This window comes from Rissa tridactyla, chromosome 2 (assembly GCF_028500815.1).
Source record: "Rissa tridactyla isolate bRisTri1 chromosome 2, bRisTri1.patW.cur.20221130, whole genome shotgun sequence".
In the NCBI taxonomy this organism is placed as follows: domain Eukaryota; kingdom Metazoa; phylum Chordata; class Aves; order Charadriiformes; family Laridae; genus Rissa; species Rissa tridactyla.
The window spans coordinates 134866354-134892623 of NC_071467.1; the positions used below are offsets into that span (position 1 = coordinate 134866354).

Below are 26270 nucleotides of genomic sequence, written 5' to 3' on the forward strand. Positions count from 1 at the left end.
AACTTTTATATTTCTTAAGGGCAAAAGTAAGATTTATATCAGACAGGCCATTTTGGACTTCTGCAAGGAGTATCAAGAGGTCAAAATCTGAGCTGCGCATCTGAGTCATGCTTTGCATTGAAAGTTAAAGAAAAGCAGGGGGTGCAGTGGGGGAAGAATGCTTCTTTTACACATTTTGTTAAGGCTGAGCTTATAGATTTTATTTTTTCCTTTTTGATATCTTAAAGAGCTGCAGTGCTCTGTCACACATCAATAGACAGATAGATAACTTACCTATTAATAGGTCTCTATTATTATATATAGTTGTTAGCGGTGACTGGAAAAAGGGAAGCATTGCACCCATTTTTTAAAAGGGTAGAAAGGAGGACCTTGGGAACTACAAAACTGTCAGCCTCACCTCTGTGCCCGGGAAGACTGTGGAACAGATCCTCTGAGAAGCTATGCTAAGGCACGTGGAGGACAGGGAGGTGATTCGAGGCAGCTGGCATAGCTTCACCAAGGGCAAGTCCTGCCTGACCAACCTGTTGGGCTTCCATGACAGAATGACTACATCAGTGGACAAGAGAAGAGCTTCGGATGTCATCTGTCTGGATTTCTGTAAGGCCTTTGACACAGTCCCCGACAACATCCTTCTCTAAATTGGAGAGGTATGGATTTGATGGGTGGACTGTTCAGTGGATGAGGAATTAATTGGTTGGATGGTCGCATCCAGAGGGTAGTGATGAATGGCTCAATGTCCAGAAGGAGATCAGTGATGAGTGGTGCCCCTCAGGGGTTCAGTATTGGGACCAGTACTGTTCAATGTCTTCATCAACGACATAGACAGTGGGATGGAGTGCATCCTCAGCAAGTTTGCAGACAACACCAAGCTGAGTGGTGCAGTTGACACGCCTGAGGGACAGGATGCCATCCAGAGGGACTTGGACAGGCTTGAGAAGTGGGCCAGGGTGAACCTCATGAGGTTCAACGAGACCAAGTGCAGGGTCCTGCACCAGGGTTGGGGCAACTCCCGGCATCAATACAGGCAGGGGATGAAGGGATTGAGAGCAGCCCTGCTGAGAAGGACTTGGGGGTACTGGTGGATGAAAAGCTGGACATGAGCCAACAATGTGCACTTGCAGCCCAGAAAGCTAACCATAACCTGGGCTGCATCAAAAGAAGCACAGCCAGCAGGTCGAAGGAGGTGATTCTGCCCCTATGCCCTGGTGAGCCCCAACCTGGAGTGGTGTATATTTCTCATCCAGCTCTGGAGCCCTCAGCACAGGAAAGACACGGGACCTGTTGGAGCAGGTCCAAAGGAAGGCCACAGAGATGATCAGAGGGCTGTAGCACCTCTGCTGTGAGGACAGGCTGAGAGAGTTGGTGTTGTTCAGCCTGGAGAAGAGAAGACTCCAGGAAGACCTTATTGCAGCCTTCCGGTACTTAAAGGGGGCCTACAGGAAAGATGGCCCAAACGTTTTAGCAGGGCCTGTTGTGACAGGACAAGACATAATGGCTTTAAACTAAAAGAGGGAAGACTTAGACTAGATATAAGGAAGACATTTTTTACAATGAGAGTGGTGAAACACTGGCACAGGTTGGCCAGAGAGGTGGGAGATGCGCCATCCCTGGAGACATTCAAGGTCAGGTTGGGCGGGGCTCTTAGCAACCTGCTACAGTGAAGATGTCCCTGCTCGTTGCAAGGGAGGCTTAACTAGATGATCTTTAAAGGTCCCTTCCAAACCAAAGTATTCTATGATAACATATCATTCAGTGAATCCCGGTGAATTCACTAAACATATCTAATCCAGCCTTTCTGTAAGTGAATTGTTAATTATTTTTTTAAAATCAAAGGAAAAATCATAACAAAGTCATCGTAAGGAAAAAATGCATTTGATTCCTTCAGTCTACAGTCAGAGGTCTGAAAAACATCCATGTACTCAGCTTCAATTGGACTTAAACACCTGCCGAAACACACCTGTTTCTGTATGAAGCAGAGGTTTTAACTTTCTAGTATTTCATTTGCTTCTTTGTTTTGGACTCAAAGTTCTCTTAGATATTTTTACAAAAAGACTGAAAAAATGTATTTTAGAGTAACTACATACGCAGTCATTCATCAAAATACTCATCTGTTCATGGTATCTACTGCTGGCGCAGAGATGGTTACTGGACTGCAACATAACCTTTCACTGCATTTTATTTTAAAACAGTAGTAGAATTATCATTTTGTAGCATTTTCTATACTTAGTCTTTACTAATATAAGGAAAATGATTTATGAAAAAGTGGAGCAAAGCAGAACAAGAAAACAGGGGGAGTCAGCTTCGCAGAGAGAAAGAACAAGCTATTCCCCAAGAGGAACAAACAAACGTCTGTTAAAGAAATTCAGAATCAAAATGACAGAAAAGTGATCCAAAAGTAGAAACTGGCAGAATTCAGCACACAGCTTCTCTGTCTTCCCACTCAGTTCATTAAGAAAAGAAAAATCACTTTCCAACTGACTACAGCAACAGGCAGCTCTTGCATGATACTTAAGACCTGGAAAAATAAGCAATGTTTTTGAAGAGCAGGAAGAAGTTTGAACAGGGATTTCCAAAATATTATATATCAGACCAGGATTTTAATTCAGTAATTACAAATATATGAAAGAGCTGATTTCACCTACGTGCAAGTAAACTGTACATATTCTGAACTTGTTCTTAGCAGCAGGCGCACGTTGTTATGCTTTTGAAAACCAGCACGATCCCCAGGATGCTGAAAAGCTCTCTCGCTTTAATCAATGACCAGCTTTCCACAGCAGCATTTTGCCTGTTTGCAACAGTAAAAGGAAGAAAGCGGATAAACTGCGTATGTGTTTTAAACACTGTGGGACTGCGATACTGAACGATGCCCATTTAGCAATAGTTTGTAGCATCTGGAAACTGGATAGACAGTTTAGAGTTCCAGGTATCTTCCTTCATCATCTATTAGTATCATCTATTAACATTACTTGCCCCTCTTCCCTAACAGAAGTTAGTCTACCCCAGTGATTCCATTAACGACTTCAGGGGGTTTGGTGTTTTGGGTTATTTGGTAGAATTTACTTAATTTAACTATTCCAATGTTACTTCTAATTTCAAGGTGAAAAGCAAAGCACAAAATCTGAAAGATGTGGGTGACAGGAGAGGGAAAGGGGAGAAGAGATGACATCTCTCCAGACTTACTCCCCTTCTCAGGGTACAAAAATAAAACCTAAGATCATCATGCCTCCATGATCTTTACCTTTAGAGAAATACCTATAGTCCACCCTTCCCCATAGGGCTGTTCTTTGAAAAAAACTGGGTAAGAAATACTGTATTAAGTCAACAAATGCTTTAAATGATCTCCTGTTCAGAAAAGTAACGGCCTTTGCAAGGGTTAGAATCCTTGGAAACTGAGCTGGTGGGCACACAACAGACACAATCCCCGACGACACCACCATGTTAACAGAAGATCTTTTTCAAAGTATTAGACAGTTAGAGCCAAATAAATCCAAAATACATCTGTGAGCATTAATTCACCACTTCACCACTGTATTTTTAAAAAAAACTATTAAGAAAAAAAAGGAGTCTCTCTCAAAACAATATGTTAACTATTCCCTATAAGAGCAAATAAGTATTTTCTTTTTCTGTCCAATGCTTTTTATGCACACAAATCAGTTTTGAACAGGCAATGGCAACAGGATGTAAACATTTCCTTAATGATCTTACAATTTATAACAAGCGAAGCAAACATCAGCACCTTCCCCTGTTGGGATTCAGCATTTACTTTATAGCTCTACAGATTAGCAAAAGCCTGCTCCCTTTGGGTTCAAAGAGCTGAGATCAATTTAACAGGTTACAGTGTTGTTGCAAGTAGATGTTGCTACACTGGAGACCTGTTCATTGCATCATGTAAGGAAATACTTACGTGCGCGGGTGCTGCGAACAAACCCTATCGCAAGAGGTTCCTCAGATAAATACTTCAATAAAACATGCGTAATTGTTGCTTGTTCCACATTGGGTCTTTCAATGCACTTTCTGACAATTCAGGTATGAAGGGAAAGCAATTCTAAAGAAATAAGTATTTCTTCCGCATAACATATCACGTTGTAAAAATACAGAGAAATTTAGCATAGCGCACAACACTCGAAGCTTTCTATAGCATTTCAGATTTTTTCATTGACAGAACAAGCCACCCATGAAGTGTGTTAGCCTATACCATTTATTTACAGAGTAGTACTGCTTTACCAGTTTGCGTCTTGTTTTTTTCTTCTCTTCTTTTTTTTTTTTTTAAGTATACTTATCTTCTGTGTAAACAGTATGTATGAATGTGCATACATAAGCTATATATATGTGGGCTAGATAACGTGTAAAATGAAAAAATACAACTACCATTCTGTTGTAACCAACAACAATGACCTAAAATATGGAGGATATTTACAATATTTACAATATATTATGGAAATTTTCACAGATCTTATACAGAAGACACACAGATTTGTATTCAAATGAGGCAGCATCACAACATACACAATAGAAAAAGGTAGTTTTTAAATGCTGTCTGTATTAAATTGGAACGTTTAAAGTTTCCTGCTTCGAAATTATTTAAAACTGCCCTAACCATTGGCTGTAACTGAATATAGCAACTTACTCCCTGAAGAAACACAAGATTCTCAGGAATAAAAAAAAGCGAGAGCACAAAACCCTGTACTCTAACACTACTAGACCCATCTCCAGCAGGCTTTTGCCATTTAAACTATGTGCCATAAATGCATGAACTGCCCTCCACAGGCTAACCATAACAGAAACAAGCTGCTCGCATCAGTGCCAATCCATTTTTCTTAATTTTCGTCCTTTAGTCCACAGCATTCACTTCAAGCAGGACCGAAGTCCAAATAAATCCTGCCACATTTCCCTTTCGCTGAGGGAAAGAAAAATGAGGATCCCGTGGGTGATGTTGCCCTTCAATACTGCAACTCTGCAGTGTGCCACAGAGGTGTTTTGACATGGTTGGTGAAGCAGCTCAGAGTTTTCACAGGCAAACTCTAATGATGGGGGACACTAAGGCCTAGATTTGAAGATATTTAGGCATCTCACTCCTACTGAAAGCAATGTTTCTAAAGTGTCTAAATACTTTATCAAGTATCTACTTTATCAGATTACGGGTAATCTGATTATATTGAATTTTTCTGCTTTATTTGATTTGGAAAGACAGCAAACATGAATGCCTATTTACAGTATGTTTCTTCATAGCAATAAGAATATTGGAAAAATTACTTTCCTTTTGTGAGAGCCAATTTCATTTTTGGCTATTTCCACAGACTTATCTAATGCAAGATAAGAAACGTTAGAAAGATAGTAAATTAACTGGAGTATCTTGGAATTTTAACTGCGTGTTTAGGAAAGTACAAGCTTATTTCCTATTAGTCACCACTGGGATACAGATAAAACAAAGACATGCCTTTCTGCTGAATGCCCTGTCATGCTTTGTATGGATGCATGCACTGCATGCACTAAATTGTACTGTAAGAAAAAGAGGGCAAGTATGAAACCCAGCTATGCTTGACTCCATTTAATGTAAAAGCAGTTATTGCCAGTTTTCAACACTACAGTCAACAATTCTCCAAAAATCCTCAGTGAATTACATTTCTATGAGATTGGGCATCTAGCAGATAAATACAGCTTGCTAACTATTACAGTGTTTTCCCTGATGCTTTTATAGGCTGTTTGCACAAAACCAAAGCAGTCATAAAATAAGCCACCTGTAAAGGGTTATTTTATCAACAGTACTAGAAATAGATACTTCAAGTGTGGGTGAACAAAGTGCGAACCATATGGAACATTGCACAGATTTGAGTTGGGGACTCTCACTCCTCAAAAGAACTGAAGTCAAGGCATGTTCCATATGCAGCATTCTGTTTCTTTGGAAGTTTGAACACTGGGTCTTCAGCTACTAACAGTTCCTTTTCTATGAGGTGAACCTGCAGTAACTCATTTTGCAGATATCGGATAAAGCGGGTTCATTGTTAATTACACATCCTTAAAAGGAGGAAGCTCTACAGAGAATGCCCAATGTCAGCAAATATGACTTTAGGGCTAAGAAGAAAAATAACAGAATACCATTTGCACTTTCTTTAAACAGGGCAATCATGCAAAGGCAGATAACCATTTAATGACTAAATACAAATATTAAGAATTAAAATGTTTTAAGATGCCTATTCATGTCCAGTCATAATATAGATTTTCTTAATAAACTCTACAAAAATGTTTTAAAAGCACTATATGGTTATACCAGCTTTATAATTCAGCTAGGATAAGGTATCCCCAAAATAGCTGGTTTTGCCTGTATAGCCTTTATCCTGTTTTATAAGACAGTCGTATCTTATGAAGTGCAGCTGGCACATCAGTCACTTGTTGAATCCATTGCATCAACACAAAGAATTCCATACATCCTAACAGAGGACACTGTTCTGCAGGAGTGAGGTATAAAAATAAACAAACAAACTGACCTGGTGTTGTGGAGCTCATTGCTCTTGATGGAATGGTAGTTTGTTGACAGTCTAAAGCCAAACTGTGGCAAAAGTTCTTCAGATTTTGAGGTTCTTCCAGAAGTGGGTAGAATCTAAATAAAATACAGAAAAAACGCCTTTGACCTATACATTAATGGCATACTATTTTTAAAGAGATGATAGTTATGTCAACCACTCTTAAACAAAAGAGCACCTGAAATCTTCTCAAACTAAAGGTTCATTCTTTCATGTACATTTTTTGCTGTAAATTCGAGAGCTGATGACCAACGAAAACAAGACTAAAGCTAAAAATCCTCAAGCTAAAAATCCTCAAGGCAGTTCAGACTCAGATACAAATTTGAGTTACAGCCCATCTATAGTCACATAACAATATTAGAAAGTAAATGATTAACTGGTCCTTTCTCTTTCCACTAAGATCAGGGAATTACATGAACTAGAGTTTGAAAGACTTAAGGAAAAAATAGCCGGATTATATCCCTTTGGCTAAGCAGTGGCCAATTCATAGTTTTACTCCTACTGTAGACACTTGCAGTCAGCATTGAAACATGAATATGCAGAAACAGATTTGCATTCAAAAGCCTTTCTGGAATATCTACTACTTCCTTAACCTCAAATGTTTACATAATTCAGAATAGAACTTGCTGAAATTATTAGCATAGTTTAATGGATCTCCCACTACTAGTCGATGGCATCTCCGACACCACCAAGATAGTTGCTAATAGCATGGGCTGCTTGAGAGCAGGGCAAGGACAGTTCTGCAATTTGGCTGGATCCTTTCAGAGCCTTGTGGCATTCTCACTTCAATGCAGAAACAGAGGCAAAAGCATTCCTCTAATATTCCCATCTGCTGAAAGTTTAAAGCTGCAGAGAAGAGGCTTTCAGGGAACTAAAATATATTTTCATTCAAGCATGATACAAACAGCATAACAGGAGAGAGAAGAAGGTTGTAGTGCATTAAAACGACTGTGACTATCCTATTCAGCCACTGCTCCTGAAGCATCTAAGTAGTCAAAGATATTCTTAGTGCTGAATATTTTAGCAGCTTTTGTCACTTTTTTTAAACCACCAACTGCACATTTAGTTTCAAGCTGAGCTCCGCCAAATTTCAGATAGTAAATTACATTTTAACCAAGTATAATCATTTAAGTTTAGCATCATTATCTTTCAAGAAAGGGAAATCACACATTTAGATAAGTAACTTCTGCTTTTATGCTCACTAAAGTAGCTTGCTCAAACAGGCATGATATTTGGACACATCCAATACTCCAGCAGACAGCATCTGTAAAACCAAAATTCATAATACTTCATGAATATCCTAACTTCTTTCTCTTGCTTACCTCATGCATCAAATTTCATCAAATATCAGACGGAACTGCTATTAAACTGAACAGCCTCTACTGTTAATCTAATCAAAAACCTCTATTTGGGCACGTCTTTACCTTGATTGAGGCAGGCAAGTTACTTCCCCATGTAGCTCCAAGATGTGTCAATATAAGTACAACAAATGCACAATTCAGGCTAGGCAAGTTCTAAGATTATTATTTAATTTCAGAGAGCTCATTACTATTTTAGCAGCTACACATATAATGAAAAACATTTTCCAGTGAATCCAACATCCATTCACTCAGTATCCAGCCCCAGATGTGAGTAACTGATATCTCACAAAGTAAAGTAATGGATATTAATGCTTAACTATGCACATTACTAGAGTGAATTTTCAGTAGACATTTAAACTAAACATAATAGAAAAGTCGGGACATTAGGATTTGAAAATATTCCAATGAAAATACTTTTATAATAAGTAAACCATAACTAAAGCTACTATTTCGTCCGATTCCACTTCATGTAGACCCTCCCATCTACGCGGATACTTGAAGCTAGTATGACCAGAGAACATGCAGTCCGTTCAGACTGCACTCTCAAATGGCTAAGCTTTCACCTCACGTGAACAAATTTCCATTTCTTCCCATTTAAAAATAACTGCAAGTAATTTGGGATAGTTGTATGAGATAGTGAGAAATCAGCAGATAGGCTTGGCATGCTCCTGTCAGTGCAAATATCAAGATTTGACACTCCATCAATATAATGGTCCCAACCATGGTCCCAACCATCCTGAACCACTGCATTAGGATACCAGCTTTGCTGAAACTCTATAGAAAGAAGCTGCTTCACAGCTCTTCCATGCTTTTCTGGAACAAGGAACACTTACCCTTGGAGGAGAATCAAGTCAGGGAAGACTGAAACAAGCTAGACATACAGAAGTTCATGTGACCTGATGGGATGGATGCTGAGGGAGCTGGCTAATATCACTGTAAAGCCACTCTCCAATTGCCTTTGAAAGGTCATGACCATCAAGGGAGGTTCACAAAGACCATAAGAAAGTAAATGTTACTCCTGTCTTCAGGAAGGACAAGAAGGAGAATACAGAGAATTACAGGCCAGTCAGCCTCACCCCAATTTCTAGGAAGGTGATGGAGAGAATAATCCTGGAAATAATTTCCAAATACGCGAAGGTGATGGGAAATAGTCAGCATATATATATATGAAGGAGAATCATGCTTGGACAACCTGATAGCCTTCTACAGTGAAATGACTAGCAAAACAGGTGAGGGGAGAGCAGTGGATGTTGTTTATCTTGAAATTAGAAAGGCTTTCAGCACTGTCTCCCATAACATCCTCACAGACAAATTGTGAAATACAGATAGATAAGTAGACAGCAGGGTGGCTGAAATCTGGCTGAGCTAGGCTTAAAGGGTTGTGATCTGCAGTCCAAAGTCCAGCTGGAGGCCAAGTACCTTAATGGAGCACCTGGGGGTCAATACTGGTGTCAGAACTGCTTTTCATTAAGGACCTGGCTGATGGTACAGAGTATACCCTCAGCAATTCTACAGATGATTCAAAACTGGGAGGAGAGGTTGACAGAGCAGATGGTTGTGCTGCCATGCAGAGGGACCACAACAGGCTAGAGAAAATGGATCCACTCAATGTATGTGGCAAGGTTTGGGATGGGTCGGGGGGCTGCAGGGGTGGACGGTGGGGGAAGAAAGTAGAGAGCTCTCCTGTGCCAGTCACAGTTGGTCCAGCTGGCCCTGCAACAGACCCACCACAGGCCAAAGCTTAGCCCATCACCAAATTTTGTGGAGCCTCTGTGGAAAAAATACTTAAGTGCAGAAAACACCAGATGGAGAGATAAGGGGGAAAGAAAAGTGAGAAACAGAAAGAAAACCAAGGTCAGAGGAAAAGAAGGTGCTCCATCACAGAGCAGCTATGTAAAGAGTAGTGAAGAAGACGGATCCAGACTCCTCTCAGTGACGCCTAGTGACAGAGTAAGTGGCAATGTGTACAAACAGAACTATGGGAAATTCCATTTAAACATTAGAAGGCACTTTCCCACTGTTAGTGAGGCCAAACACCTCAGGAAGAGACTGCCCAGCAAGTCTGCTGAGTCTCCATCCTTGGAGATTGTACACCATCTTGGGCAACCTGCTGCATTTGACCCAGCCTTGAGGAGGAGGTGGACTTGAGGAAGAGGTCCCTTCCAACCTCAGCTACCCTGTGATTCCATGATGCGGAAGTTAAGGATTTTTCCCTCTCAAGATCAACATAGACAGCATCAGCACTGAATATTCATTGCTGTTAAACCTACTGAGAGTAACTCCCATATAAAAAAGCATTCTGCTGGGATCCCCATAAAAAGATTTCTGTTAAGGAATTTTGCAAATTCAACGGCACTGGTAGTCTTAGATTTTATGAAGTGCTGGTTGGCATCCTGCCTGATACTCTATTTCCATATATTTCTTGTAAATGCAAAGCTTTCAGTAGCTGAATGTTGTTGTTCAGGTTCAGTTTTAACAACTCCCTGCAAATATGATACAAGGCTCACATTGTCAAAGCTCACATTTAGAACCATGAAAAATTCCACATCATCGTATGCAGAATTATATCCACCACGCAGACACACTCATTCAAACAGACTTCTACTGATAAGCCGACATGCTTCATTTCTTTCCCTTTACTGAAGGAATGTCATAGTGTAAATTAGACAGTATGAACTGCAGTGACACATATTTTTTGTTAGCACTGAACCAAATGAAAAAAGCATAGTGCCGGCCACGGTACATTGTAACTTTATGCAGGGTACTATTGTCCTTGGGAGATGCATTTATAGTCCACCTCCACCCACAAAAAACAGCACACAGCTCCTAATGGTCAAATCTTGAAGATACTAAGGTACAGCAAGTGGCTCCAGGACTCAGTATAGATTATCTGCATTTCGTAATGCAATCCACTTAAACTGGATGATAATTTGTTAAACAAGTTATCAACTTGCAATATTAGACTGTAGCACAATACACAGCAAATTAGCATCTACCTTCAGATATATCCCTGGCAGTGACGCTGCTCATCAGTGACTTCCATTTGCTCACCCAGGAACAACGAACGTGCTCTTTTTCCTTCAAAGGGAATTCAGTAGTTCATGTGCTCCAAGGACTGATGCAGCTGTGAAACTGCTACAGAAGCACAGCACAAGATGGAATGTAGGTCTTCATGCCCAGTGGCCACCATAAAGCTTATGTTTCTCATGACTATAAATAGGTACCACATTTTCAAACAAAAGTAAGCACTTCAAGTTAATACCATTCCTTTAAACTGTCATCTCTCACTGCGCTGTCCCAAGACTATATTCACTAACTACCTTTTTTTCTATCTTGTGCCTATACTTCAAAATTATTTTGGGAATTGGCTTTCTGAAATAGGATGCAGTGAATACAAATTAACAGAATTCAGATTAAATAGATATTTCTACTTCTATTTCCCCCTTCTCCAAGATGAATTTTTCATGAGCGCTTTTGAAATGAATCCATAAGCACAAGGTTTTCAAAACTACATCCCGGAGGTATCTTCCAGGAGAATTTTTTATCCTACTCCAAAATATCTCTATTTGTAAAGGGGTTTAGAAAAATCACTGCGCAAAGGTTTCGTGGATAAAAATATAGAATGGTACACTTCATTATATTCTGAACATGACAGGCTGGCACCCCTAATAACACATCTATTTGATTTGCTGCTGGATATATTATTTTAAAATAGCTTACAGTTACTTATCAACAAAATTGTTGTCTTGTACTTGAGAACAAAATCCTGTAGGCCATTCACCTCAAGTGTCACAAGAAAGGAACAGTAATCCCTAACTCCTCACAACAGCTCGTGTGTTAAAAAACTAAGCATCTGAAACAGCTGTCAGAATTAGTACAAATTCTGTTGTCCAACAAGCAGTTTAGTAAAAAGCAAACTAGAACACATCTGAAAGATTGAAACAACAAAAAAAAAATAAATAAACCAACCCACCAACAACACTTTTTCTCTAGAGGGCATGAAAAACTTGATGGTTAAAACAAAAAAAAAAAACAAAACAACCCACTTCTTCCAAACCACTGATATTTTACACAAAAATCTTGAATAAGTATTCATACTGTATATAATGAAAATCAGAGGGAAAAAAAAAAGAGAGATCAAGCTGAAGATCTTTAAAAAAAAAAAGCATGTCAATATAAAGGCTGGAAGACAAATTACACTGAACTTTTACTAAAATGAATTTCACCCACGTAAGCCAAATCCAGAGTGCCAAATCCAATCCTTCTAATCTTACATGAACCTTCAAAATTTGATCAGGAAGTGAGCTGGCGTATGGAAAAGGAAAAAAAACCAAGATCACGTGTTAAGAAACATTGGTGTGAATTCTAAACACTAAGGACTTAAAGACATCAGCTCAAAGAGCAAATGTCTATATCGTCTTTTATTGCCTTTCTATTGTATTTGGTTAACAAACATAAGAACGAGGTAGGCTAAACCCAGGATATTATGCAGAATAACACTACTAGCCAGTGACCTTTATATGCAAGTACAGTCCAGATTTACTAGCAGCTTTATCAAAGTCCAGTCCAACAGATATTTGGGGTATATAACTGCTTTCAGAGAGAATTTCATGGTTCCACAAGAAGAGCAATGCTTTCACTGTCCAGAGCTCAGTGCAGGATTAGTATTTTTACAATAAGGTGTTTGGGTACCTTATTCTTAATGAGGTAGCTACTTAATAAAATCTGTAGCAATTTTGCAGTACATATCCTTGTGGGTTTGGTATTAAAGAACTACTCTAGCAGAAAGTTCAGGACTATCAGGCTCTTTGTACTTCCCCACCAAAGTCATTTTTGACACACATAGCGGGTAACAGAAATGCCTTACACAGTCTGTAAGGAATCCTCAGCTATACTACTAACATGTAGCTAGTTTGAAACCAGAAACATTGAAGTATACTGGGTGGCAGGAGACGCATAATGTTGTGCAGAAAGGCAATTAGGATAATGCTGTCCCTCCATTTCTCCCCAGGACCCCACTGGCTGGATCTTGCAGTGTCTTGGCATCAGCTGCATAACTGCAAAGCCACCGACCCCTTTTCCTACCCATCTGAACTGGGCTGCAGATGGATGCAGAAATTAAAGAGTCAAGAAATTCATGTTATTTCTTTTGAAGAGTAAGTTACATCACTGTACTTTTTCAATAACTCATATGCAATATTAAGTAGTTTTATACCTCATGCATACTGTGAGCATACTACTTAATGTAGCTGTAAGTGGGAAGCTCACACTTCTGTCTATTAAGACAAATACTCCTTTCTGAAGCTCTCTTAAGCAAGCAAAGGAGCCATACAGCCATTTGGTCAATCTCTTTTACACTGAGGATCTACTACAGAGATGAAGCAAATAAGGTTTCTAAAAAGCAAGATGAGATGATGCCTTCTGTTAAAAATGAGTCTTAGGCCTCAATCATCAAGATTAAATAATGTGCTGCTAAACAGCTGGCTGGACTTCTGCTATGCCCATTACAGCAAACTGGCACAAGCTTCTGCTCTGTTTCCCAGTGAAGCCAGTTAGAAATATGATCTAGCTAAAAACAACTATTTTTTTCAGCCTCATCAGGTCTTTTGAACTTGTTCACCACACAGCTGCAGAAATACTTCTACCGCAGCTTAAGCTGTCCTGCCCCCCCCTCTCCACGCCAGCCCCTTGGCTGGGCCAAGAGAGGTGCACATCAAGCTATGCCATCACAAAGTAGAAGCAAGGTACGAGATTCATCCTGGGACCTCACCAGGTGAGGCACTGGCCTGCATGATTCTTTCATAGCAGAAATAAAACATGAGATGGGCTAGCCTCTTCACGTCCACATTTTGATTCATTTTTTGTTTGTTTGTTTGTTTGTTTTGGGGGGTTTTTTATTTGTTTGGTTGGGTTTTTTGTTTGTTTGTTTTTTGTTATGCCAGATTTTAGTCAGTATTGCTTAAAAATATTTTGGAAACAAAAAGAACTCCTGCTGGGGAAAAATGAAGCATAAAATTAGGTGGTCACAAGCACAGATTTGACTTCTGTCACTTCTGCCACTTGAAGCATTGTGAAACATAACTACAGCTGAGACTGTATTACTAACGGACATACACAGGCACTTCCAGAGAGAGAGAGCTCTCTCTTGCATTCGCAGGGTCCTGCCAATGGACCCTGCTGGACCCAGGGAAGCATAATGGACTTCTCAGACTCTTCACAAAACCTGATGAAAAAGAGGGATGGAAGTATCAGAAGTTAATGCTTCTCTATGCCCTAATGGTAGCTCACAAGGGAAGATTGTGAGCTCACAAACTTCTGAACTGAAGTCTAGTGGCTAGCAATGAAAAAAAAAAAATACCAGAGACCTGAAGAAATCCAGTTAAACATAAGGAAAGAAAGCAAGAAATAAACAAAAACCTTTTCCACTGGAACAGGTTGCCCAAGGTATCTGTATAGTCTCCATCCTTGGAGATACTCAAAACCCAAGTGGGCATGGCCTTGATCAGCCTACTCTAGCTGATGGTTTCATTCAAACCCAATGCACAACGTACAATCTCTAGAGATACTTTCAGCCTCACCCATTCTGCAAGCAGCTCCAAGACACACAAAGAACAGCCCTTGTTGGTAGTTCTAAAGTGGGTATAGTCCTCTCACACACAAGGGTGTGGAGAAATCTCCACCACATGAATATAACTGAAGGAAAGCATCTGTCTCTTACAATTTTTTCTTTTCCTCAAAAAACTGGACACAGTGAGCCACTACAAGACATAATAGAACACAGATTATTTTGAAGGAAATCTCAAATTCTAAATTTTTCTTATTCTGCCCCTCTTCCCCAGCACTGCCAAAAACTAATTATCCAGGCTCCTGGGAAGGAAGCCTCTGACAGAAATCAAGCACATAATTTAGAAATGCTTTGTATCAGACTATAAGAACATTCTTAAATTTGCCGATGAAAAATTTTAAGCGGACCTTTGTGGAGAGCAAAGGCAAATTTAAATGACAGCAGAAGTACAAAGACTGACTTACATGAGCACTTTGAGCTCTGCACTACTGACCTAAACTGTGTTTAATTCAGGAGATATTTGAGGGAGGCAAGACTTCTTTAATCAATAATTTATTGTCGGTCATCATCAGTAACTTATTCCCTGATAATTAAAAAAAAAAAAACAAAAACAAACACACACGAAAAATCCTTTTGCATTATGTGAAAGGAAACAACTCTGCTGAAACCAAAAGGGCAAACTCTTACCCATCTCTGCCTACTGTGTGTCCGAGAAAATCCGTTTCTCTAAAAATACATGAGATTAAATGTAATTTTAACCCACAAAAACGATTAACAACTGGTTACGGATGGACATATGGCTGTTTATTCCAAATACGCATACACATAAAATAAAAAACACCACTCCAATACACATTCTTAATAAATGGTCTTACACAAAAAGAAGAAAGCAAACATGTAAACTTTTGCAGTTCATGTCATTAAAATATGACTTTTCCTGTGGTTCAGGTAACCCAACCGAGTTCAGAGCACTAGAACTAGAAACAATCCTTCAAAAGAACAAGAAATACACAGTAAATAGAGCACCTGTGAAACCCTTTGAGCCTATAATATGTAGTCCACAGTATTTCAGCTTTTGGTTTATATTTGTCTTTTCACCAGTTGAAAACTAAACTTCTCTCAACCACTCCTCTTCCTTTTTTCTGAAACCGAATCGTATGTCAGCTGCTATTGAACCTTTTGCACAGTGTGGTAGCTAACATACAGCTACCAATAAAGAACACTATGTACTGACACAGTTTTCTCCTATTCTTTATTTACTCTATCTTTTCAAGTAAAGGGCAGCATAACAACTAGTTTATCATGTTTTAAATTTAATCTGAGATGCACAGCACCTGAATATTCACAGCAGGGGGACCTTGTAATTAGAATGTATCAGAACATCAAAGCTTCATATAGAAATGCACTTTTGCATTTCTGCAATGTCATGCTTACTTAAAATAACAGAAGGCATCTCATGAAACAAGAAGAATTATTAGCCTCCCTATGGGAGTCTGCCTGTCTTAGACAGGCTCTACAGGAAGAGACTACTTATCTAGAAGAGAAAGCCTCCAAAGGGAATCTCAATCAGCTGACCTGGGTTCTGAATTACCCTCTGAAGGAATCAGTTTTGCTTTCCCTCTCAGCTCTTAAAGGAAGCATGAGGGTATGTGCTGGTTAAGTAAAAAGGGAAAAAAAAAAGTTTAAAAGAGCAGCTTCATGTATAAACTTCCTTAACGTTATAAAAAATTTATATTGAACCACCAAAAATTTACTTTCAGTAAAATTGTTTGGATTCATTTCAATTAAGCATATTGCAACAAAGTTTTTCTGTTTTTAAGACAAGAGGACATTCTCTCCCTCACTGAAACCTTCCTCAATATGTAACAATTAAACACTTTGATGTGATCATAAACACTTGGGATTATCACCACTGCCTTCAGAAAAGCTAGAGTGAAGTTACAGCTAAATACCCTTGAAAAATCCAAATTCATGTTAGGTATGTTTATGTATAGATATTAGCACAGAACCTGATTAGCAAACAGTTCATATTTTTAGAGCACAATATGTTTCTGTGAGCTTTGCTTCGACACTTGGTTTGGATGAATCCAGAGAAGCCTCCAGGTAAATCATCATAATATTCTGCTGCTCTCCAGCTCTTCCAGAGGCTACAAAGCCGTCCATGGTTTCATCAGAACCACTGTTGCTACTTCCATTAAATTAGGACACAGATGTCCCATCCAGGATTCACCCAAGCTCACTTTGTAAGCCATTCAGTAGTCTGTTATTTAATGGACTTTTAAAAGTTAACAAAACCTTTCTGAAATGTCAGGAGATGGAAAAGTGCTCTTATACCACGCTTCAATGGTCTTGAATTTAGTACATACATGTGGACTGTGGAACACAGGTCTCAAACGTGACCTTCTGATGTCTCATGCGTACTGCCTTTGGCCCTATGGAAATAGTATCCAGTCTTGGATGCATTCCATTCAGGCACATTCAAAAAGCTGTGTAAGTGTTACCTCATTTACAGTTAAATTACTGTCCTCTTCTGTACTTACGGATACTTCTGATTTTGAGAAGGTCTATGCCACTTATGATACAAGACATCATTTTAGGAAAAGGTTTCTGAATTCTATCGCTTATCGGCCTTAAAATATTAACCTGAGAAATTAGTATCTGAAAAAACATATAAAGCAGAGAACTTCAAATCCACAGGCATATTTGGATCTTTGGTAATTCTGACTTCCCACTGGGCAGAAATTTTTCCAGAAAAATAACCATGACACAAGAGTAAGGCATGCAAAATACAAACACATGACAACTTCATTGTAGGTCAAGAGTCCCAGGAATATAAAGAAAGAAAAGCACCTACAAATAGGTAAACACAAGCCAAGAACCAAGGTAATCACCTCCAGAAAGCAGTCAGCTACTTCCATTACGTGGCACACAGAGGTGCCGGGTGAGAACAAGACCATCTTGTGTTTATGTAGCGCCTAACGGAGTTCCTCCTGCAAGGAACATGGAATCTGTGCCAGCACACCAGGCAGAGGGGGACAACAGGGCTTAGTACGGGCACCAAGCACAACGATGAGTGACAATTGACACCTTTACTCTAAGAAAGATTTTTATAAAGTCATAAAATCAGACTAACGAGAGAATCAACATAAGAGAGAGGCTACAGGTGCATAAGAGTTGTTAGGAAGCTTAGTAGGAAGTAGAGGCAACCTCTGTGGGGAATTTTTTCATGGTTGTGATACATGTTGTGAGATGTTGTCCAATGTTATTTCATGCATTAAAAGTAGCTGAGTCAAATTTTTCCATTTAAATCTATGATGGAAAAGTGGCTTCGCAGCAAAAGGATTTTTGTTGGTTTTGCCATCAAGACTCCTTCAGCTTTTGTTGTTTAATTACAGCCAAGCATTTTTCTGTTCATCGAAAACAAGTTGCAGTCAAATTTTCCTCAGGAAAAGCATATGGACGGCCAGAGAACATTTAAGCTGAGATTTTGTATACAAACTTACCATAAAAAAAATTTATATTTTCTGTCACTGAATATTATCATAACTTGGACAAATTTTTTTACACTAGTTTTTCTAAATAAATTAGGCTTCAATTTTGGCTTTTCAATGTCTAAAGAACTATTACCATAAAGTCTTTATTCGTTTAAGCAGTTATTTCCATTGTTTGACAATTTTGTAGAGCTTGTATTACAAAAAAAAATAAACCTTTCGCTAAAGCTGATGATTTGAAGAGCACTTACATTGAATATCCTTTGACAGTGGATTTCTTTGCAGTAGAGCTTTACTTGTCGTCACAAGACGAGTTTAGGATTAAAACTGACATTTGTTAAGAGTATGGTTCAGCAAGGAATAAATGATACATGTAAGTTTGACTAATACTTTGGCATTTCCAGCAGTGGAATACAAACCAAGAAAAGAGACATTCTGCATCAGGCAGTTAAACCGGATCGTAGGTAGAAGTCTGAAAATTCTTTTCATGCATGATTAGTTTTCTATGATTTTACCAATGTCACTGGGGAAAAAAAAAAAACAAACAAAAAACATTATCTTTGATAATTTAGAAGTTAGTATTACAGCACATCCTTCACACAGGAACTTGTCAGCCACAATACAAGAGGCTTATTAATGCACCTGGTTGACAAACAGAACTTATAAAGCAGAACTCTGGAGAAAATTCTGACCTCTGCTGCCAGTGCGTGTTGTCATTTAGCAATAATGCTAAGGGAGAATAACAGGAAAGCTAACAACATTCATAAAGGTCGTGGGAAGTGAGTGAGTGTTGTGCAGGACAGGGAAAAAACCCGAACACAACTCCCATACTGACCAAGTTCTTGTCCACTCTCACTCAGTGTCTAAGGTCTGAGTAAGTATCAACTCAGATATCAGTTCTAAGAAAAAGGTTTAAAAATTTTATCTAGCAACAAGCTACAGGTAAATCTCCTCATTTAAGACAATGAAACCTGTATCCACTTTTGCAACTAATTACGTACACACACAAAAAATAATGGACTTCTTACCAAGTGACACAGTTTCCCTTCTTGTTAGGATTACTTTGGCATGTACTCTAATTTGACAGATTTCACATGCAGTCATCTCAGTTTCAACCATGCCGTCTTGTTCTTTCAACACTAGAATTCAGGTCTGAATTGCAGATTTAACATCCTCAAGACCTCAAGAAAAACTGCAGCTAAACCCACCAAGTTTCATGAAGATGTGGAGGAAAACAAAAAAAAAGCACACACACAACAAAAAAAATCCCTCCAAAACCATGCCTATGCACATGCAAGAAAATCCCACCTGATTCAGGTGAAAACAAAAGCCCAACAAGCAAAACCAGGGCTAAAGATAACTCAACACTTGTTCACACTTAATCAAGCAACCCTGACTGGATAAAGAGTTTGAATTAAAACTTATGGTTTTTGCAAACACCTCTGAAGCAGCACTGCAGAACACTGCACCTGCCATTATTAAAAAAAAATATAAATATATATATATAAAAAAAGATGATTTTAAATAGATTAAAAGTTCGGGTTTTTTTCTTCTCATTCTTTCATAATTGGCAACCTGAATATCCATGGAAGATGCTGTATCTGTGAAGAGATATGTTAAATTCAGTTGGTTCAGTTTCTTAAGGATATGAAAGTAGAGTGCTCAGATGTGGAAGAAGTTTTGGGGGTCTTGGGGTTTTCTTTTTGTTGTTATTCTGTAGCAGTGAACAGGTATGCAGATGTCACCAGTCAAAGAGAATCACAGAATTCATTTTATGCTTCAATGAGACTGTATTGCTCTTCCTGCTGCTTCTAAAATAGGTAAAAGAATAGCAAAAGCTTTTTCTTACGCAAAAAAAAAAAAAAAAAAGAGAATTCATCCCTGTCTTACCTGGTATGCAACGCAGCACTATGATAGATTTGGATAAATCACAGACTATGTTAATAACTATTAGATAATGTAATGATCTTAATTGCTGATGCATAACTTTAAGAGGTCAGTAGAATTTAAAACTGAAAGGGAAATATGGCATTGTTCAAAAAAGATTTTCAGGTTGCAGAAGCAATTCTAAATCAAACCATCACCTGTCAAACTAATGTAAACAAAACTAATGTCCAACAAAATAGGGCATTTGTTAAGCCTTTGGGACTCAAAAGAGAAGTGCACAGACGGATAAGCAAAGGCACGGAAGCAGGAAGGGACACACTAAATGGGGGAGGTGGAACAGAAGCAGGTTTCCAGCATACTTCTGGAGGAAGCATGACAAGCAACTTTTCGATGTAAACTTCAGCAAGATGGATCTCCCAGTAGCAAGAAAAAAAAATAAATCCAAAACCAGAGTTACAAATTGTAATTCCTAACGCATATATTGGTACGTTCTGAACAAACTGGAATTAAGATAAAAGCACAGATACAGGGTTTGTGAGTACACCAGAAAGGGGAGGGGGTTTAGGAGTTTACAAGATATTCAATGCAGAATTTAACAGTTCACTTTTAGGAAAACTCAGGTTTTAAACTGATAGAAATATAATTTTCACCTTTTTTTCCCCCTGTATAAAAATTACATGCGTATCCAAATGAACTGTCACTTGCCATTCAAGCATAAGTCACTTTCGTAACTCTATTTCTAGAAAAAAAGAGAAGTTAATGAAAACAGTCCTAGATTTTTTTCCCACAACAGGCAAGAAGCATAAGAGAAAGTAATTAAAACTATAGTGTTACGTTTGGATTTAACTGCCAAACTCCTGTAGCAAGTAAATCCACATGCACAAACAGGAATAGATTTTATGTTATTTTCACTGGCAGAGCTCCAGCAACCTGTCTGCAGCCCGCCACAGCTCATGCAGCTGCAGATTTCCTGCAGCAGACTCCTCGCAGCAGATACCCAGCTCCTTTTGTTTTCTTACAACACCAACCATATTGCAAATTCAACTAGAAACAAGTTTCAACAGAAGCTGCATCATTATTTTCCAGGATATTATGCATGCCATACCACAAACTAGTAAATAAACATTACATTGAAATATTTTCCAGTATATCCAGGTTTTTTTGACTTAAGGATATTACTGTATTGTTTTATTTTATTTTTAAACTTTAATAGCATGGTAATAAAATTCCTCTTGACTTTAGGACACACGTACAACTCCATGGTTAGATACATCCAAACAGAGTTACAGCAAAGCAAAACCCAATACAAAATTTGAAAGCAAGCAGAATGGCAAAAAAATATGATCTAACTAGGGGAAAATGCCTAACCCAATTAATTACTAAATAATTAAAATCATTTAATAAAGACATAAACACCTTTAATAAAGGCAGAGACATTCACAATGAGAAAGTTCTTGGTTCAACTATGCTTTATTGGCAACACAGAATTACAAACTAGTAATTGCAGAACAACTACATTGTCTCACAGCTGGAAGAAGCTGTTTTCCTCATGAACATAAACATCCCTAACCATAAACCTGTGGCTAAAATAGCCTGCGTAAAAGCGGATGAGGTCTCCCGAGAAATGAGTGTAGTGACGTCATCTCCTTTCAAAACCCACTCAAATTCTGAGCGAGCCAAATCTCTGGTCATTTCAGGCTCAAAAAACAAGAGCCAGGCGAATGTAGCGTAAGTCTTCTTTTCAGGGATCTCTAGTCTAGCTAAAGATTGAGTAAGACTAAGAGGCAATATCCAGGATTTGTAACTAAAGATTCTTCTGATTAATACGTCAATTATAAAATTTAAGAAAATAAGTGACATAGGTAACTGATTGAAAACAAAATAATAATAAAAAGTAACCTACTTCCCCGCAGAAAGACAGCTATTAAGTATTCAGCTATTTCAGCATTAGTCCACAACCTGACTTCCCAGTAAAATGAAGAATTGGTTTGATGGAATTGATATTATCTTGTACAAATAAGCTAAGAGAGACCTTATTGCAGCTCTTCAATATATATAAGGGAGGCTTATAAGAAAGACGAGAGAGGCTTTTTACCAAGACCTATAGCAACAGAACAAGGGGCAATGGTTTTAAACTGGAAGAAGGTAAGTTTAGATTGGACATAAGGAAGAAATTTTTTTATGATGAGGGTGATGAACAGGTCGCCCAGGGAAGCTGTGGATGCCCCATCATTGGTAGTGTTCAAATTCAGGTTGAATGGGGCTTTGAGCAACCTTGTCTCGTGGAAGATGTCCCTGTCCATGGCAGGGGGTTGGAGTAGGTGAATTGTAAAGGTCCCTTCTGACCCGAACTATTCAATGATCCTAAGTCCACATTTACATATTTTTTTAATTTGAGTATGCTAAAATAAATATTAGTTGATGCTTCTCCTAAAAAAAAAACTGAAGTTGTTATAGACGTTAACGTAAAGTTTAATACTGACGAAACAGCTAAATAGTGATGAAACTGCTACCAGTGTGAACCGAAGAAAAGCCTTATCAGTAATTTATAGTATTTCTAACACTACTACAAAAAACCCTCCATAAATAATACAGCAAGCACACAACTGAACCTATGCTGGCAGAAGTTAACGGCACACAGCCTTTTAACTTTTCAGGGCTAAGAAATAGCACTGCAGATGCTGCAGCTACACATGTATTGCATTAGTCCATTAACATTGTTCAGTTGAATCACCTTATAAAGCTTTTATTTTTTAATGCCTAGAAAGATCAAAAAGATGCATCTCCTCATCACTGACAGCGCCTTATAAAGCTGGCATGCTACATTTTCAACCCTCTTTTTTTGTTTTAGTGTAACTAGGAAGAAGCTCAATTTCTTAGAGGCAGGTAAGAAGACCCAGTTGCAGCCAGTCGAGAAAAAATAACCCCGAAGCTGAGAAAAAGACCAGGAGACAGAAGAGGTTGTGGAAAAGGTTAAGAGAATTTGCTAGGCTGCAAGAAGATGATGTAAGAAACTGAGTTTTATCCCAAGATATGCCTTCCGTTGAAATAGCCAATTATTATGATAAAGAGACAAGAAAAAGCAGGAGTAAATAAAAGTTATAATGGTGTTCAGAAAAGCAGAAATTCCATTCAGAAATAAATGGAGGTATGAGAGCATCAGCAGGGGCAGGGTGTGGATCTTCACATGCAGACAAAAAAGTCAATGTCCCAAGACCCAGGAAAAAGTTCTGACTGTCTTTGCTCTTTTTCTAGTCTTATGACTAACTGTGGAAGGGAAAAATAACAGATACTGATAACTCACTAAAAACATATTTTTTTTTCATGATGCATTTCATATGGCAGAAGAACTACGTAAGAGGTTCAGAAAGAAAAATTATAGGCTTGTCTCAAATAATGCAATACCTTTTTCAAGTCAGGAATATCTGTTAATACTGTCAGTGAGAAAAGACACCTTTTCCTCAGGATGGAGAGGGTTTTGTTACCTATGTTTAGGCACGGAAGTCACAATTAAATGTGGGCATCTGCCAAAGCAAATGCATTACAGACTACAGCAGCTGCTTTGATGAAAAATATGTACTATTACTGTTTCCCTGCCACAGCAAAAGCTCAGTTCAGGAAGAGAGGCATTTAAAGCAACAGCTCTGCTTTCTCAAAATGAGATCAGTCAGTCACATAATAAATAAAATACAGAATTCTCCATCTTATTTCACTGGTGGAAATGTTATATCCACTCTTAACGTCTAGGATATTAGAGTAAGAAAAAACCTCTTTCTGATTCTACTACAATGTATGCTATTGAAAGACATCAATTGTCTCTGCTGTCTCTGTATCGGTACCTCACTCTAAAAACCACATTGTTCAGAGGGCATTTGCATCTTACCTTATATTAAACTGTAGGTCTTGAATACACAGAGCCACTCTGCGTACTCAGGATGGAAAAGTAAAAGTAACACCACAATTTTATTTCAGGTAGATCTACAGCTTCATAGATTCCCATCAAGTTCTTCATTCTAAATCATTCTTTATACAAAGGAAAATGCTGCAGGTCTATCTTAGCCAGAACTGCACCTCCCACAACATCTGATGTTTACATGAAGTATACAAAACCACAAAAAGCACACACTGACATCTCCCAAGTTTAGTCTTCCAGTGATTTACAGTTTATGGATTTCCCAAGCCAGAAGTCTCTTGCACTAAGTAGACCTTAAAAGATTTTCTTTTGGTTATAGCTTTCATCACTGAATGACACACTGAAAAAAGTCAAAAAAGCCATTTTTTGATGTGTGTAAATCCCTTCTCTTCCTACAAATGAGGACATTAAACTTCAGTCAGAGACATATGTTGGCTGAAGGAGATAGGCTCTTCTCAACCTCACCCCAAAAGTTGTGTTTAATGTGTGTTAGTGGATGCACACCTGAATGTACGCTACTTCAGATTTCCAGAGTGCAAGACTTGAACCCTATCAATACACACTAACATAAACCAATCACCACAAAAGACTTGTTACTATTAATAACTTTGATGGACAAACTATATTGTCTCTTCACCTCCTGGTAAATGAAAGATCAGGGAGCAAAAGCTCTCTTTCTTCCTACTGCTTAGCAGGACAAAAGACTACTTTTTATGCCTGTACAAATGGAGAAGGGACTATCACAGCAATTCTGGTGGACAGCTAAGCATCGTTCAATGAGTGTTTGCAACGGTCTACTTCTCTCACATGCTTGCTCTATTTTTTCTACTTTTCTTCCCTCGCTGTTCTCTCAGGGATAATAGAGTGTGCGGGTACTAGCAATAAAACCAAAAAGCTGCATCTACACATTACTTTTAGGTGCATTCAGCAAAACAGCAAAACTAAGAATTGTTTTAAGGTTGCACACTAAGAATACGCAATTCCAAAGACCATGTTGTTGGGGGTGGAGCGTTCTCCCCATATCAGAAATCTAATCCATGCACTATGTCAGAACTGATCTGCAATATCATTTACTGATGGCACAAGGAAAAAAATACTACAGTAACACTTAAGAAAGAAGGAAATTAAGGATTCCTGCTGATAAAAGATATAAAATACAACCTGCAAACACATCTTATGTGAAATCAATCTGTGAAATACTAAGACAAAAAAAAATAAAGTTGGGAAACTTGAATTAATTAACACCATGCCTTACATCAAGACAAGGCTTCACTGACACTAGGCTCCCACTGTGAAAAAGTTGTGGGGTGGGGAGAAAAAAAAAATAGAAAAAACTCTTCTAATGTTTTCTAGAAGTCCTTGTGCCCACAAGCAGAATCCTCCAGCTCTAGAAGCAAGCAGAACAGCACAGTTTGCTGACAGAGAGCTTGCAGTCTAGCTGCACGCCCTCTCCAAATCAGCCACATTCTATAGCAAAGTGGTAGGTGGTACCCAAGGTAACCAGCATTGTCTCCTGCCTGCAAACCACTCCCAGAGTACCCCTGGCCTAGATCTTGAGCTTGTTAGGGACACGAACATTTTGGTGCACAGCCCATAACATGAAGAAGGCTGGTCATTTAATTTTGGTCAGGTGAAAGAAGCAGGCCGGGACAGTTAAGCTATGCAGTAGCAGAATGCAAGAACTGGACACACAAAGGAACTCAACCTTCAGCACGTGTCTAACAGACTTCTGTCTTCCATCTAGAAAGACAAAAAGAAAAACTATTCTCTTTGTGGTCTGCAAACCATTCTTGGACAACCTGGTCCAGAAAAAAACGCATTTAGATTTTTGCTTTCTAGGTTAATCTAGACACTGTGTGGCTCCATTCCTCCACCTGTGCTACAGCCTGTTCCCTTCCCTTTAAATACACAAGCAGCACTAAGCAAGTAGCATTTACACCAGTAAAGCCATCTCTTGTTCAGACACTTTTACCACTAAGGCCGTTCTTCCATACACCGAATAAGTTAAATTTTACTGTCAGTATTTTGGAAAGCATCTTGTGGTTTGGGTCAACTATCTGAAATCCAAAACTTCTTAGTCTATCATTACATCAAGCCAATACCTAATTAACTTGGGGAGTGGAAGATGAACTCAAGCCTTCAAGGAAAATGAGTATTGTACACAGGTTTTCTTTAAAAAAAAAAAAAAAAAAAAGAGAGAGAGAGAGAGAAAAACCAGTTACAGGGAATAGCAGCCTTTAGTCTTCAGCAACACATTGCCTTCGTATCACTTTCACTTCTTCAGAAACAATCCTTTTATTTTGAAACCAAAAATAGTTCTAACGCCATTTCAAGTTTCCCATGTAAAAGCTCTTTTGAGATTAAGACACAACAGAATACTGGCCATAGTTAGGCCCACTTTTAGGGAGTTTTTCTTCACTATCTGTTCTTCTATAGCATTGTCTCCTCTCCAATTCACTCACTGTAAAATCATAGTGGCTTTTTAATCCTCAGTCCTCTTCATTTATCCCATACCTCCTTGTCTCTTGTCAC

The 26270-nt window shown here is 38.6% G+C and overlaps 1 protein-coding gene across 2 annotated transcripts in view; it reads right to left on the minus strand.

Moving 5' to 3' along the window:
• LOC128905016 (histone deacetylase 9) overlaps positions 1-26270 on the minus strand; it is a 293946-nt gene that overhangs the window by 248855 nt on the left and 18821 nt on the right. For both annotated transcript variants that reach the window (XM_054190340.1, XM_054190338.1), the window contains exon 2: positions 6486-6598. In XM_054190340.1, coding sequence (XP_054046315.1) covers positions 6486-6504 — 19 coding nt within the window. In that variant the 5' untranslated portion in view covers positions 6505-6598. The remainder of the gene's footprint in view (positions 1-6485; positions 6599-26270) is intronic.